At 36.0% G+C, this 17,097-nt stretch overlaps 1 protein-coding gene across 6 annotated transcripts in view; it reads left to right on the forward strand.

Annotated features, from left to right (window-relative positions):
- The window catches only part of PSIP1 (PC4 and SFRS1 interacting protein 1), a 47,515-nt gene that overhangs the window by 23,605 nt on the left and 6,813 nt on the right, over positions 1-17,097 (forward strand). For 2 of the 6 annotated variants that reach the window (XM_032300143.1, XM_032300144.1), the window contains exons 5-10: positions 506-610; positions 1,343-1,405; positions 7,115-7,211; positions 8,252-8,327; positions 13,385-13,613; positions 14,835-14,953. In XM_032300143.1, the coding sequence (XP_032156034.1) occupies positions 506-610; positions 1,343-1,405; positions 7,115-7,211; positions 8,252-8,327; positions 13,385-13,613; positions 14,835-14,953 (689 nt within the window). Of the gene's footprint in view, positions 1-505; positions 611-1,342; positions 1,406-7,114; positions 7,212-8,251; positions 8,328-13,384; positions 13,614-14,834; positions 14,954-15,033; positions 15,729-16,237; positions 16,910-17,097 lie in introns of those variants that run through there. The other 4 variants (XM_032300149.1, XM_032300146.1, XM_032300145.1 and 1 more) reach the window with 4 other exon arrangements.

Consider the following 17,097-nt stretch of genomic DNA (forward strand, 5'->3'; position numbering starts at 1 on the left):
TTTTAATAGAGGTGGGGTTTCACTATATTGGCCAGGTTGGTCTTGAACTCCTGACTTCAAGTGATCTGTCCACCTCAGCCTCCCAAAGTGCTGGAATTACAGGAGTGACCCACCACACCTGGCTGTGTTTTGTAATTTCTCTTGGATCATTTGTCCCGTGATTGTACCTTTATGGTCTTGTTCATCCTCCAAATCGCCAAGCCTTGTCACCATATAGTCTTGAAATTTTTTAAATTTTTATTATTTGAGTCTGCGTTGCCCAGGCTGGAGTATAGTGGTGCGATCATGTTTGACTATAGCCTCGACCTCCTGGGCTCAGGCTGAGGAAGGAGGTTCTCTTGAGCCCAGCAATTGAGGCTTCAGTGAAACATGATTCTGCCACACCTCCAGCCTGGGTGATAGAGTGAGACCCTATCTCTAAAAAAAGTAAAAGTAAATAAAAGATGGTATATATTGTTGGGGTAAAAACTTACTTTGTGAAATTAATAGAGTTGATTGCTCACAGGCAGCAACTAAACAATCAAATGCATCATCTGATGTTGAAGTTGAAGAAAAAGAAACCAGTGTTTCAAAGGAAGATACTGACCATGAGGAAAAGGCCAGCAATGAGGTATGTTCTATTTCCCTTAACATTTTAAACCCATTTTGTTTCAAGGAAGAAATAATGAAATGAGTTGGCCATGGCTAAGTAGAAAGTAATCTTTAAAGTGCTTGAAAAGTGAATGAGAAAATATTTTAAGGCTTATTTCCTTGTGTAAATATTAAATACAGTATTGTTAAACAATTTATGCATCTTTAAGATGCATACATGTTTTTATTTGAAGTTATTTGTATATGTAAAACATGAAGTCCAACTGTAGGGTAGGTAGTGTTAAGGATAGTTTTTAAAGAGAAGTGTTGTGTAATGGATGCACTGGAAAGAGCATGAGACTAAATTTTTTAAAACCTAGGTTGATTTCAAACTCTGTATGGCAATCTGTGAGTAAAGATTACTCATTTAGGCCTCATGAAATGGTTGTTAGATGATCTTCAGAGTCCCAGCCATCCTTTAAAATTCACAACCCGAAAATTCAGAATTTAGTGTAGAAAAAGTAGTTTTATAAATTTAAATAGACTTTCTGGTATACTAGCAAGCTTGACTTTTATATTTGAACTGACAGTGGAGTTGTGTTTTTCTCACTCCATAATGTTAAGATATAATGTTTAGAATTTCAAAAGTCTGCAGAGCAAAACAAATTTCCCGAGTGCTTTTAGTGAAACATGCTTGTGACTTTTAGTTTAAGAAGGTTTCGTTCATTCCTGGAGTAATTTATTCAGTATTCAGTTTTCTTTTTTTTTTTAGGATGTGACTAAAGCAGTTGACATAACTACTCCAAAAGCTGCCAGAAGAGGGAGAAAGAGAAAGGTAATTTCACTGACTCACCAACCACAAGGATCTGAAAAGAATTTTTATTTTAGTTGGATTGAGGGAGAGTAGATATTATGAAACTTTAAATTTCACCTTTTATTCTAAACCTTTTAATTTTTATGGGTTATATTTTACTTGGCAAACTATCTGTGTTTCTTTTAGTGATATAGCACCCTTAAAATAACTTAAATGGTAAGGGAAATAAAATGCACCAGTTTTCATTCATTTTAATGACTCTGGTTCAAGTTTTCTCTAAAATGGATAGAAATATATACTCAAGGTTGTCGAGGATTAAGTGATTTAACATATGTAAAGTGTTTATGCTAAATCCTGGTACCTAAATACTACTAAGTGCTATATAAGTGTTGTCCATTATTATGTTGTTGTTATTGATACTTCACAACATTGTTGTGAGAAATGAGTGTAAGTAACAGTGCAGGATTAGGTACATGGTTTTAATTAATGTGAAATTTTCCTTCCATATATGAAATTTTTTTCACAGCTTTTTCTGACCGATTTATTTCCTAAATTATTATTACATACCAAAGATACAAAGAAAACTAAGAGTTGAGTATCTCATGAGGAGGTACACTGAAAATAAATAATTACAGTGATTTTTTTATCTGCCGTGCAGTATGGGTGGGAGGTGATGTGATAACCTAACGATTTTAAAATACAGGCAGAATTTTGTCAGGCAGATGAAGGAGCGGGGAAGGACACATGAAGCAATTTGAATAGCATATGCAGACACATAGAGGAAATTCTGTTTCAAGCATTTTGAGGGTTGTATTTCAGTATTAACAGACCATAAACTTTGAAGAAAATGGGTCCTAAAAAACCTGATGTTGTCATAAAGTCCTTGGAACTTAATAAAAGTGATGGGAAATGATTGAATTATTTTAAAATTTGGATGCCTCCTTTTAAACATTTTTTTAGGATATGTGGTCTTGCTCTGTCACATAGGCTATATAGTGCACGGGTGCAGTCACACCTAACTGCAGCCTCAAACTTGTGGGCTCAAGGAATTCTCCCGTCCTACCTTCCCTAGTAGCTGGGACTGTAGACTGATCTTGCCCTGTTGCTCAGACTGGAGTGAAGTGGCCTGATATTGGCTCACGCAACCTCCACCTCCTGAGTTCAAACAGTTCTCCTGCCTCAGCCTCCCGAGTACCTGGGATTATAGGCATGCACCACCATGCTTGGCTGATTTTTTTATTTTAGTAGAGGCAGGGTTTCACCATGTTGGCCAGTCTGGTCTCAAACTCCGGACCTCAGGTGATCTTCCTGCCTCAGCCTCCTGAGTAGCTGGGATTACAGGCCTGAGCCACCGTACCTAGCCTAAATGTGTCATTTTTTAAAAAGCAGTGTGAAGGATGGGGATTGGATTGGGGCAGTGAGACCAGTTCACTGTAAAATTTGTTAAGAATTTTAGTACTAACTTTACTGGCCTTGGCATGGAATTGAGTCGTGAATAAAGAAGACAAGGTCTTTGTTTCCATTGAACTTATTTTTCTGAGACAAAAAATAAATATTTAAAATAGAGAGCTAATGTTTTGCCAACTTAGGCTACATACAAAAGGCCTTTCTAAGGAGTTGGCATGAGCCTGGAAAGACAAGGATCCTATAGCAGATATTTTAAGTGGTGTAGATGGGAGATGGGATTTCAGAGCTCTTTAAGAGGTTAAGTTGATGGTTGATTAGAAGTGGATGGTAAAGGGCGGGGGTAGGGGGTGGTAGGGGGCGAAATCTAACGTGGCTCCAAGGTCTTGACTTGAATAACTAGTTATTGGGAGTGCAGAGGATGTTGGTTTGGGATCACAGGCATGGGTAAGGGGAAGGTGAAGCACCCATGGGAATTGGATTGAAGATACATATTGTTCTGGCACCAAAGAAGGAAAAGATGTAAGTTATGGATGCAGTCTCTGGAATGAAAATAGGGTTATAGATGAGGTCAAAGGAGAATTGTTTATGGAGAGGATGCAAAGGCCAGAATGCTGAAGGAATATGATGGAGAGAGGGGAAGGTTACTGTGCGTAATTATGGCTGAAAATAAACTGTCAAGGGAAGATCTAAGATGATATCAAGCTAAACAGGGGGAGGAAGAATGTGCAGAATGAAGAGGTGGTCAGTAATGTCCTGATTTAGAGAGGGTTCCAGTAAGATACTTGCCAAATAGGCTCCTCTAGGAGACTTTAAAGTGAACTCCATTTAGTCAAATGGTAAGGACAGAAACTAGATTAAGGGGTTAGAGAATAAGTGTTTAATGGTAAAGTTACACTATGCTTTTGAAATCTTTGAAGGAAAGGAGAATGTGGCAACTTATTAGAGATTTTCATGGCTAAGGGAAAGTGTTAAAATGACAAAAGACAGTAGATGCCTTAACACTTTCTCTTTGCGAAACTAGGAAAGATCAAAGATGTGGAGTCAGTATAAATTATTTTATGTAAGTATGTGTTGGATGAGAGAGAATAGAGGGGACATTTGAAGGAATTGATTTAACAAGGAGGAGATGGATGTTTCAGTCTCTCTTTTTTTTTTTTTTTCTTTTTTTTTGAGGCGGAGTTTCACTCTTTCACCCAGGCTGGAGTTTAGTGGCACAATCTTGGCTCACTGCAACCTCCACCTTCTGGTTTCAAGCGATTCTCCTGCCTCAGCCTCCTGAGTAGCTGAGATTATAGGCACGCACCACCACGTCTGGCTGATTTTTGTATTTTTAGTAGAGATGGGGTTTCACTATGTTGGCCAGGCTGGTCTCGAACTTCTAACCTTGTGATCTGCCTGCCTTGGCCTCCCAAAGTGCTGGGATTACAGGTGTGAGCCACCGTGCCCTGCCAGATGTTTCAGTCTCTTTAACACTGAAGGGTAGGGATGAAGGAGGCAATGAAAATTTCTTGGAACGAACACTAGGAAATTAAGGGAATTCCTTTCTACAGCCCTTTCTTTTTCTTCTCCTCCCCCCACATCAAAGCAAGACTTTGGATATGGCACAAGTTAGGAAGAATGGATTGACTCTTTATGTTAGCTTTTGATGGGATAAGAAGGCCTGATCAAATAGGGTAAAGTGACTTTGAGATCTCAACTGAGATTGATAAAATGAATGCATGTTTGCACAGTTTGTTTTTTTTTTCATCAGGCCTCAGCAGCTGGGAATAATAGAACAGAGAAGATAGAATTGTATAGTAACCTCTGTTGAGGATTTGTGGGACAGATACAGCAAAATGATGTGGAGGACATGCAAATGCACTTGAATAGTAATTTCATAGAGAGGTGTGGGGGGCGCGGTGGGGGGGTTTAGTTAAGATTGGGGAATATGGTAGAGCTAGAAAGTGGGGTAAGAAATGAGAAAATGAATTAAAGGGTTAGAGGTCTCAGAACAAGTAAAATAGAGAAGAAATAAGTCTGTAGTCTAAGAGTTTAGAATATTTGCATTTAGGATGTTTATTTAAGCATGTCCTAAGAGTAGGGGAAAAAAAGCTTTAAATGTGTATATTTCATATAGCTTCATTGGCCGTTTCTTTAGTAAAATACTACTTATTCTTTGATTTTATTTTATTTTCACGAGGAATGGTTCTGACTTGCGTGATTTTGGTATAATAGTCATGAACACATATGCATGGTAGGGCTGATCTCTTAGTATTGGTGTTTAATATAGTTTTAATTATTTTATTATTGACGAACTTGTTACCCTTATTGGTACCTCCTTAAAAGCCATCTCTTCTGCCTATCATTCTTTTTTTTTTTTTTTTTTTTTTTGAGACGGAGTCTTGCTCTGTTGCCCAGGCTGGAGTGTGGTAGCAGGATCTCAGCTCACTGCAATCTCTGCCTTGTGAGTTGAAGTGATTCTCCTGCTTTAGCCTCCTGAGTAGCTTGGATTACAGATGTCCGACTTATTTTTGTATTCTTAGCAGAGAGGGGTTTCACCATGTTGGCCAGGCTGGTCTCGAACTCCTGACCTCTAGTGATCCGCTTGCCCCAGCCTCTGAAAGTGCTGGGTGGGATTACAGGTATGAGCCACTGTGCCCAGCCCTACCTATAATTCTTATTCAGTGTCTTGGTTTATTTCCAGAAAGTGTAAGTGAAGAGAGTTTTCTTTGCACCAAAGAATTGATCAGTTATAACTGAATTTTAGACAAATTATGCCCTCTTAACTCCTCAGTAGGAAAAGAGCTCTCAGTCTTGAGGTCTTAAGCTTTGTTACCTGGAGAGTTTTATAAAATCACTGATGCCTGATTTTCTGACTCAGACCTATTGAGTCAGGATTGGGGCAAGGCAGCTTGGTCTGTAAGTTCTTAAAATTCTAGAAATAAAATCTGAGCTAATAATGTTTAGGGAGGAATTTTCAGTGTTTTCTGAGAACAAGTCAAGGGTTACCTTAGATGAGTTTTAATGATACTTTTAATATGCATCATTATGTTTCAGTTATTAAATGTTTAAAAAACTAATAAAAGAAAACAGGTACATTCTTAGAATTGGAATTGCCACATAGGTTTTTTGTTTGTTTTTTGGGGGGGACAGTCTTGCTGTGTCACCCAGGCTGGAATGCAGTGATATGATCTCAGTCCACTGCAACCTCCACCACCCGAGTTCCAGCAATTCTGCCTCAGTCTCCTACATAGCTTGGATTACAGGTGTACACCACCGTGCCTGGCTGATTTTTTTGTATTTTTAGTGGAGATGGGGTTTCATCATGTTGGCCAGGCTGGTCTTGAACTCCTAACCTCAAGTGATCCACCCACCTCAGTCTCCCAAAATGCTGGGATTGCAGGTGTGAGCCACCGGGTCCGACCCTGTATAGAGATTTACACATTCTATATTGCCAATACTCATTCGTAATTATGCTCTTTCATAAAGTATCAGTTTATTGGTACCACCTTGTTGATCACTGGGAGTCAATGTATGAAAAATGATTCTCCACGTCCTTACCAACACTGGGCATTGTGTTTACAAATCAAATCATTGATGAAAAGGCAGTTTTTAATTTTTTTAATCAATGAGATTGGATTATGCATGTTTTTGAATGCTATCTAGCTCTTATCTTTAGTGATACGGTTAATGCTGAATTCTAAATAGTTGGGGGAGATGGGGAAGTAGCCCATCATCTCCTCCTTTGGTCTCTTTCTTTCTTCCTTTTGCCATTATGATTAGTACCAACTGCTGCCTCATATTTACATTTCGTTTCTAATCTGTGGTTCTTAACCTTTGTTCCACTCTAATTAAATCAATAATACTGATTCTCATTTGGGGCCATTCTCTCCAGGAGAGTCAGACCAGCAATTACCAAAGGGCATTAGAGTTTGCAAATGGTCAGAGGATTCCTTACTCTCTGCTAGTAAGAATAACTCCTAGAGAACTATTAGGTAACAGTCTCAGTTTAGAAATAAAATGTGTCTATATGAACAAAGAATTCGAAATAGCAATGTGTTAGTTGCAGTGTAATCACACTACTTTGGTCTCCATATTTCATCAAGAATATTAGCTTTATTTTTACAAATGACTTCATTTCTAAGAAGTGCATTTTTTTTTAAGAATTGTTCACTAGAGTTATAAACTAAGTTTGAAGATGTTACCCTGAGTTGATTGTTGGAAAATAACAAAGATCATATAGAGGTTATACTTTCACATTACCATAAACTGGCATATTTTTGCCATCGAATTAAACTTTGCCTACTATTTACTAAATAAGTTAATTAAATTTTTGTAATTCAGGCAGAAAAACAAGTAGAAACTGAGGAGGCAGGAGTAGTGACAACAGCAACAGCATCTGTTAATCTAAAAGTGAGTCCTAAAAGAGGACGACCTGCAGGTAGGATTACTGATGTTTAAATATGTTTGGCTTGTGATTAATATTACAGTCCATTTAAAGTGTCGCTGCTTCAAATAATTTGGAATGAAGCGAATAGGCAATTGATAATGTGTAACATACAGATTTCAGAGGAGATAAATGTGATGATTTGTGCTCTGTTTCAAAGTATTTAAATTTGAAATAAATTTTGCTTTATCCCCATTATGTTTTCCCTAAATAGTGATAAGAGAGGCTGTGGTGAGATTAAAATTATCATGAATAATGGGTTTATTTTACCTTTCACCTAAGAGTCATAAGATTTCAAAATGGAGTTATAATCAGAGAATGAGAAACAGCATTTGATTAAAGCCGTTAATATTTTAAATTACTGTGTTCTTTGTTGATAGGGATTTTGATTTTTGCAGTATGCAGCTCTTTTCAGCATTGCCTAGTAAAAGTATTTTCTTAATTTGGCAAATTGGAAGTGTTTTGGAAGGATTTTCCTAATACAAAGTAAAAAAAGGAAATTAACCAAAATTGAATTTTTTTCTTTTCAATAGGATTCTTACTGAAAATGGGGGGTAAGATAATACCTGGAAAAGGAAAAAAATATTTATTTACATATTATTTTGGAATTTAATATTGCAGTGGATCAAATTAATAGTGTTAGGAAACTCTGAATTCTGATATGAGCTTCCAAAGATATGTAACTACATAAGTAATATTATAATATATATTAACATTAAATATAAGTGCTACTTCCTAAAGTTGAATTTTGTGACATTACTGTTAAAACAATAGTGAAAAATGTTTTAAGCCCTCTCAGTCATAACAAGGACAATTTGAGGATTATTACTCTTTTTACCTCTTTATTAATTTTTGGTTGTTGCTCATTTGAACCATGGTGGGGAAGTATTATTTTTAAAATTTAGAAATAATTGTATATGTAATAAGCTACTAATATTCTTATATAGTATGTATCATTTCTAATCTTTATATCTGAGATTTATATCTTAAAGAGAAACTAGTAGTTACTGATTTTTTTTCCATGTGAATATTAGCTACAGAAGTCAAGATTCCAAAACCAAGAGGCAGACCCAAAGTGGTTAAACAGCCCTGTCCTTCAGAGAGTGACATGTGAGTTTATTTTTAATGTATAATTAGTTATGCAATAAATGAGACATTTGACTTTAAACAAGTACATATCTCTTTGCATTTTTATCAGTTTTCTCTTACAGGATGTTTGTTATTTTGCTCTTTGTTAAAATTACAGGAAAACCTGGAAAAATTTTGTAAATAAAAATTGGTAGAGGAGGGCTATTTATCATATCATTAATTTAAGGCTTTTTGGTGTATCAATTTATAAAGATACTTAGATCAAGGTCAAATATGTAATAGAGAAATTGGGCAAGATGGTATGTTTGAGGAACTTTAGTATATATTTGAAGCTAGATCACATTTTTTGTTTTTTAAAGATGTTGTTTCACTCTGTCGCCCAGGCTAGAGTGCAGTGGTGCAGTCGCACACTGTAACCTAAAACTCCTGGGCTAAAGGGATCTTCCCACTTTAGCCTCCCAAGTAGCTGGGACCACAGGCATGTGCCCCCACACCCGGCTAATTTTTTTGATGAGACTGGTCTTGTCATCTTGCCCAGGCTGGCCTCAAACTCCTGGGCTCAAAGTATCCTCCCATCTCATCCTTCCAAAGTGCTGGGATTATGGGCGTGAGCCACTGTGCCCAGCCTACTAATCTTTTTTTATCTCCTCCAGAATAGGTGCTTTATTTAAAAATAGGGTTATAATAATTGTTGTGTGTAAATTTAATTTTGAAAGCATTTTAGTATAACTATTCAGTTATCTGGGGGATTATGAGTGTTTTTTGGTTTTTTGCATTTTTCTCTTGCTGCCTTTTCTACTTGGGGTCCTTTTTACTTTGGCTTTTTGGGGAATCTTTGCTAGAAGGGATAGACAGTATATTTAGACAAAGAGGGAAAAACTTTTTATGGCTGTTGTGTTTAAAGATTTGAAATGCTTAAGTGGGGTATGTCTGTTAAGCATAGATTTACATTGTTTTGAATGAACTGATTACAGAAAATTCTAATTGTAGAAGAACACTATTAGAGAATTGGTCTGTTTCAACCAAAATATATTTAAAGAGTTTTATTTTACTACCAGTCTGTATTTACTTTCAAAAATAGTGGCACATATTAACAATATATTGTATACTTCAAAATTACTAAGAGAGTGGACTTCAAGGGTTCTCACCACAAAATAAAAATATGTATGTGAGGTAGTATGTTAAATAGCTTGTTTAGCCATTCCACAATGTATACATACATCAAAACGTTGTGTTGCACAGCATAAATACATAAAGTTTTTACTTGTCAATTTTTAAAAATAGTGGCAGAAAAATACAACATAGTTTAACTATTGTAGTGAAATTAAGAAATTGGGTACTAGGCTGGGTGTGGTGGCTTACACCTGTAATCCTAGCACTTTGGGAGGCCTTGGCAGGTGGATCGCCTGAGCTCAGGAGTTCTAGACCAGCCTAGGCAATATGGTGAAACCCTATCTCTACTAAAATACCAAAAATTAACAGGACGTGGCAGCATGCGCCTGTAATCCCAGCTACTCGGGAGGCTGAGGCAGGAGAATTGCTAGAACCTGGAACGCAGAGGTTGCAGTGAGCTGAGATTGTGCCACTGCACTCTCCAGACTGGGCGACAGAGTGAGACTCTGTCTCTTAAAAAAAAAAAAAAAAGAAAAATTGGGTACTTAAGAGGTGAGTTTGCAGCCATTCTCTAGGAAATCTGAAATTCTGCTGGAAAATATTGTGAGATTCCCTTTATTTTAGATATAATTAGTGTTCCCTGATTAGGTCCCAGTTTTCCCTGGGAGTATGCTTACCTATCTGTTTATTTTCATGGCTTTTGGCTGATTCCTCTGGAACTTCTCTACTTTTTCAGTATCATCCTTTGTTGCATTTGCAAAGGCCTTTGGAAAATACTGCCCTCCTTATCAGTTCAGCAGCTTTCTCAGCCTGCTTTCAGACCATAGTGATCTGAGGGCCCAGCATTCCTTTTTAGGAACTTACCCTTATCTCACTTAATTTCTCTTGATGGCACTCTGGTGTCATTTTTGGTAATTACTTTTTGTATGAGTATTTAATCTGGTCAGGTTCCTATGCAGTTATTCATAAGAGTCTCTCAGACATGCTTATCTTTTTATATTTAATAACAGATACTCTGAGTTTATAGGTTTTTCTGAGAAACTGCCCCTCAGGAATCATTTGTCCATCTTAAGGATTAAGGCAGTCCAATTTTAATTTTTAAGGATTGCAGCTATACCCTTTATTAGGTCTTTGACCCCAGCTCTCACTCAATTTGAAAGTCCTACATCCTTCCTTGAAAATAGGCTAATCATTTTTGAACACATCTCTTTCTTGAACACCATCAAATTTATCTTGATAACAGTCAGTTCATGCTACCAGTATTCTATTTTGAAACTTCTTCACCCAAAGCCACAAGTTCATTGAATATATTTTCTTATTTCGTCTACGGTCCAACAGTTTTGTATAATAATGTATTAGGGTTCCCAGTTTCCCAACCCCAAAGCAAGTGATACATGTTTTAGGTTTTTGGTCCTGATGTCAGTTTCTCTGTTAGTGAGCTTTTTCCTGAGGCAATGGACAACCCTAAAATAGCTGTAGCTTTTGCAACATTTCTTACTCATGCTGTACGTAGGCTGGGTGTGAGCTGTAGCTCCTCTTGGCTGTGTATCTGGGCACACAGTCACTAGAGTGCAGAACTAAACTGTATAAGCTCTTTTGAAACTTCTGCTCTTCACCATGAGAACAGCATGTATCTGTTAGCGTCTGCTTCTTTGCCATGGATACTGATGTGACACGACAGTAAAATAGGGCCCAGAAGAGGTAAAAACCAACTGACAATCCTCAGAAATGTTTGTTAAAGCGCACTGATGTATTTGGGGTTGTGTTTGCATTAGTCTTTGCTTATATTAACATATATTAAAAGATTAAGAAATTTACAAATTTAACTTTGCTAATATCCCTTGACCTGCTAAAAAGGGAAATTGTCACGAGTCTGAATTTCATGGAAGAACCACTGGGAAAGACTCATTGGTAGCAAGCAGTGATAGTCATGTTTATGCGAGTTATTTGCTTTGGTGCTATTAGAAAAACCTTGAAATAATCTTTTTTTATGACCTTAGGATAGATTTTTAAAATAAATGCCTAAAGTCACTTTTTAAAGGCTAGCTGCATGGGTATCCCACTGTATATATTTTATAATTCTAAGATCTCTTCTATGTACGGATACATGATTTTAAAAACATTGTCATCTATTGTTTTGTACATACGCAAATATATTGGTAGGATACATTGTTAAAAGCAGATTTGCTGGGTCAAGTGGTATTTGTATTTTTAATAGCTGTTTCCTTCCATACAGATGTAACATTTTTGGAAAAGTAATTGGCCAGTATTGTTTAAGAGACACAGAAATGCCTTTTTTTAATGTGACTCTGGTCCCATTTTTAGGAAACTGATTATTATCAAAATATTTACATCAGTAGAAATTCTGAAGAAAGCAAATAGTTTCACTTGCATGCTTTTACTTTCATTTATTAAAAGTACAGGATGGTTTTAATCTCTTAGAGGCTAAAGTAAAAATTAAAAAAAAAAAATTAAAGGATGAAACCCATAAGACCATTAGAAAATAAGCATACCCAATGATAATTATGTAATAAGTTTCTAAAGGGGCAAAAGTAAATTTTTTCTTTTCCAACTTAATAGTTCTTAAGTGATTAAGGAATCACTTGTCTGTAAAGAGGTTTAATGGATTTGAAATTGAGGTATTGGGCTTGTTATTTGAACGTTTGCATAATCATTTTCTCATTTGTCAAATGGAAGAGGTTGAACTAAATGACATGAAGTCTCTTTGAGCTCTCAGATTCATTGATTTAATTGAATAATTTGTGAAAATCTTAGTGAAATTCTTTGGACAGTAAAAAGGTTATAGTGTTTTTTTTGTTTGTTTGTTTGTTTGTTTTTTTAATTAATTTTTTAAAGATAGGGTTTCACCATGTTGGTCAGGCTGGTCTTGAACTCCTGACCTCAGGTGATCCACCCACCTTGGCCTTCAAAGTGCTTGGATTACAGGCGTGAGCCACCATGCCCAGCCCTAAGGTTATAGTTTTTAAACAGCTTGTTCAAGCTTCAAGTTGAAGTATTACAAAGGAATTGTTTTAGAAGAATATGAATCAACCACAGAAGTAATTAACGTTGTTAGCATTTGTATAATTTGATTCTCCTAGAGCCTATTTCTGTAGTACAATTTGCATAAATATGCAGCAGTAATTAGGATTCTTGAGCAGTTTATGTCGTTTCTCTTGTTTTGTGGTGTCTGAAACTCAGTGGTGATGGGAATACTTAGGTGCTAGTCAACAGCACTGTCTGAACACATGCTTACTGGCTATATATTTACCATTATATGCTTAAGTTGGGACCCTTTTACCCTGCAAAGAATATTTCTTTGAGTTACAAAATGACCATATATGATTTTACTTTCACAATTCCATTTGTCCTAATGTATCTACTTTTTAAACATAATTTATTCTTAGCAATACATAGAATTTAAGTTCATAAGAGCCAGGTATTTGCCCACCTTTTATCTTCTTTTTTTTTTTTGAGACGAGTTTCGCTCTTGTTACCCAGGCTGGAGTGCAATGGCGCGATCTCAGCTCAGCGCAGCCTCCGCCTCCTGGGTTCAGGCAATTCTCCTGCCTCAGCCTCCTGAGTAGCTGGGATTACAGGCACGTGCCACCATGCCCAGCTGATTTTTTGTATTTTTAGTAGAGACGGGGTTTCACCATGTTGACCAGGATGGTCTCAATATCTTGACCTTGTGATCCACCTGCCTTGGCCTCCCAAAGTGCTGGGATTACAGGCGTGAGCCACCGCGCCCGGCCCTTATTTTCTAATTTATACCAAAAGGATGTTCTGTGACAGAATTTCTTTTATGATTGGATAGTGAAGACACTCTATTTAACTTTAAGTTGTTTTAGATTTGCTTTTAAGTAAAAAATTAATTATAGCTTACTGATATCTAAAATACAATTCACTTGACTGGGAGAATATAGTTGAATGACAAATACACATTGTTATGCTCTCTGAAATAGCATTACTGAAGAGGACAAAAGTAAGAAAAAGGGGCAAGAGGAAAAACAACCTAAAAAGCAGCTTAAGAAGGAAGAAGAGGGCCAGAAGGAAGAAGATAAACCAAGAAAAGAGCCAGACAAAAAAGAGGGGAAGAAAGAAGTTGAATCAAAAAGGAAAAATTTAGCTAAAACAGGGGTTACATCAACCTCCGATTCTGAAGAAGAAGGAGATGATCAAGAAGGTGAAAAGGTATAAAGTTTACATATATAAAATGGCTGTTCTATTCTTAGTTTACATATATATATTTTTCTTTTCTCTTTTTTGAGATGGAGTCTTGCTGCATTGCCCAGGCTGGAGTACAGTGGCACAATCTTGGCTTATTGCAACCTGTGCCTCCTGGGTTCAAGCAGTTCTCCAGCCTCACCCACCTGAGTAGCTGGAAATACAGGCATGTGCCACCATGACCAGCTAATTTTTGTATTTTTAGTGGAGATGAGATTTTGCCATCTTGGCCAGGCTGGTGTTGAACTCCTGATCTCAGGTGATCCTCCCACCTCAGCCTCCCAAAGTGCTGGGATTATTATCGGCATAAGCCACTGTACCTGACCATTGATGTATTTCCTAATCTTTACCTAGTTTAAAAACTTTAATATTTTGAGGGAGGTCTATAAATATCAGTGACAGTTAACTGAATTTGTTTACCTTTTTGAATGGACTTGAAATAGCTATGTTATAAAGCATATTTGAAACATCCCTTTATTGTCCTCTAAATTTATCTTAATATTTTACAATTACAATCTGGAAATTAAATAAACAGTACCTTTCCAATAACTCCACTTGTCTAGAAAAGGTTAGGCTGTGTCCAGTGAAGACAAATGTTAAAAGAGGTGGATTTATATAGAGACTTTTGTTACTCACCCCAAAGAAATTCTTAACACTCTTCAGGCCTGTTGTACATTTTATCAGTGGTATGTAACATTATTTGGATGCTATAGTTGTTGGAAATCTTTTTAAAACTGTGTATCCTTTTGTGTAGAAAAATAAAAATTTTGTGTATAGCCTTAGAGATTTACAGATCCAGGTCATGTAAATCTTTTGTTGACTTTTATCCTATTTTTGGCTAATTTCTTAATCTTTTAGAAACCAAAAATTTTAAATTGGATACGTCGTGTAGTGTGCTTGTCACTACTCAAGTAAAATCACTATGTAGCGAGGCAGACAGACTGACATACTTCATTTTATCCAAAGGACATCACTTCCATAGCAGGGCAGAAAACAAGATGATTATTTCACGGTCATTAATTAAATTTGCAGAGATAGGTGTAATTCAGAGGCTTTTTTTAGGTTGCCAATTTTGAGTTTATATCCCTTAAAAAAAAAATAGCTGCTGCTTTTCTCCCAAGATTGTAATTCTGTAAGCACTAATCACTGACTTTTTAGTTAACTGAACCATCCCAATTCTCAAAACAGAAGAGAAAAGGTGGGAGGAACTTTCAGGCTGCTCACAGAAGGAATATGCTGAAAGGCCAACATGAGAAAGAAGCAGCAGATCGAAAACGCAAGCAAGAGGAACAAATGGAAACTGAGCAGTAAGTATTTTTTTTCCTAATTTTGGGTTCTTTTTAAAGGCTAGCATGGAATTTTTAAACAATAGACTTTCATTTTCCAGACTATATGAAGCCTTTTGAAGAAGTGACTTTTCCCATGTGTTAGAAAAATCTTCAGTATATGATGATGATCTTATTTCAGGCTTCATTCTTTTCTGAGAGGATGAAATTGACTGAGGCAGTCACTGAATTATTTTTAAATTTAAACTGAAAGTGCAGATAGGATTTAATTGATAGTGTCTTTGCAGGAAGTATACACATACTCTGCCATTTACTTGTATAATATACGCATAGGAAGAGTGGTGAGAATATGCTGGTGGAGAAAGAATGCAGGATATACCCTTTATTCATTATACCACCAAGCAAGCCTCACCCTAAAGACCAGCAAAAGTAACAAAAGCACATTTGGAAACCCAGGAAGCCGGTAAAAGTATATCTAAAGGCTGACAGGGTGTATATTATTATATATGTGCAATATAAATCAAATTCAAAGCTGTTTTCTCTTAAATTTTGATACTTAGAGACAGTACTTGCCATGGGGAATTTCTTTCCCCTCATTATATAATTTTATTACTAGAAGGAAAAGTAATAGCAATGATGAACAGACCTTGCGTCTTTATTACATTTGCTTTCCTAGTCTTGTCACTTCTGAGTTCTTTCTCTGACATGCTTTTCTTTCCTTGTGAAGTGTCTTACATTCTGACTAAACTTTGTTTTGTTGTTTAGTGAGGTGATTTTTAAAACATGCTCTAGGTCACTAAGACAAAGTTAATGATGAGCAGTGAAACTATTCTTGAGTAATTTTGTACTTTTTTTCTCTACATAATACATCCGTAAGCCAAAGTCTGTCTTCACAAGTACAGCATTTTATTCTGCTTTCTTAGTTTGGAGGATATACAAGTATTTTTAGCTGCTTGAGGGAGTAATTTAAATAATTTATCTAAAGCGCAGAAATATTACTCCCTCCAATCTGTTAGACTTTAAGCACTTCTGTAAATATTTAAGTTATTCTTTGTCACATCATTTTCTATCTTTTCACTGAAAAGTTGTTGGACTGTTTGTTGCTTTTGACTTGATTGTGCTCCCAAAATTAATAGATAAAATTAGTTGTTACTTAGTATATGTAGCCCAACTCCTCTTTAGCATCTCAAAGTTATCTTTATGTATTTCAGTTCTTTTGAATGTCCTCCAATGTAACTTTCTCAAATTCTAATATTTGTGTTTTCTTTCCTTCTCCTGTTATTACAAAACTTTGTACTTGGACAGTTTTGCTCTGTAAAGCATTTCAGATGCAGCTTGTATGAAATGCATTATGCAAAATAAAGTTTATTGTATTGTATTCCCAGCCAAACAACATGTAATCTACAGTAATAAAAAATATATCTCATTTTGGGCTCAAAGCATTAATCCAGTTACTGAAAAGAGAATACAAGTGGAGCAAACAAGAGATGAAGATCTTGAGACAGACTCATTGGACTGAATTTTCCCCTCCCCCCCTTGATGGAAGAATGTTCCAGATTCTAAATTGAGGACTTCATTATTAATGGCATTACTGTGTTATGATTGTTAACAAATTTCCTGTAAGGTACACACTACATACTAAGGTCGACCATCATTCCTGTTTTTTTTTTTTTTTTTTTAACCAAGCTTAAAATGAAGCTTTGTGTTTGAAAGTAATAACAAGCTCAGATGAAGATGGTGGTTGTACATTATTCATTTAGAAAATATAAAAATTCATTTTGTTTTGAAGCTAGGCATTAAACTGGAATAGCAGTTTTACCCCTGAGAATGGGGCCCTTCCCTTGACATTCCTTTGTTGTTTAATTCTTTAGAATCTTAATTGTTTTTTTAATCCTGAGAGATTAAACAGTAGTAGACTTGTTAAGAAAATGAAACTGTAACCAAAATTTTAAAATAAAGTTTTTTTAAAAAAAAAAACCTGATTTTTAGATATTTTTTGTTCTTGTCTATTTGAATTGGTTCATAATATGGCCTGAACTCTTAAGCCAAGGTACTAGAAATTAAGATTTCAATTTTAAGTGGTTATTTTTGTGATTGACAATAAAATGGTACCTTTTAATTTGTGAATGTTAGTGAATGTTACTGAACATCATTTGATATATTGG

This window comes from Sapajus apella, unplaced genomic scaffold (assembly GCF_009761245.1).
Source record: "Sapajus apella isolate SASKATOON/1434 unplaced genomic scaffold, GSC_monkey_1.0 scaffold42, whole genome shotgun sequence".
In the NCBI taxonomy this organism is placed as follows: Eukaryota; Metazoa; Chordata; class Mammalia; order Primates; family Cebidae; genus Sapajus; species Sapajus apella.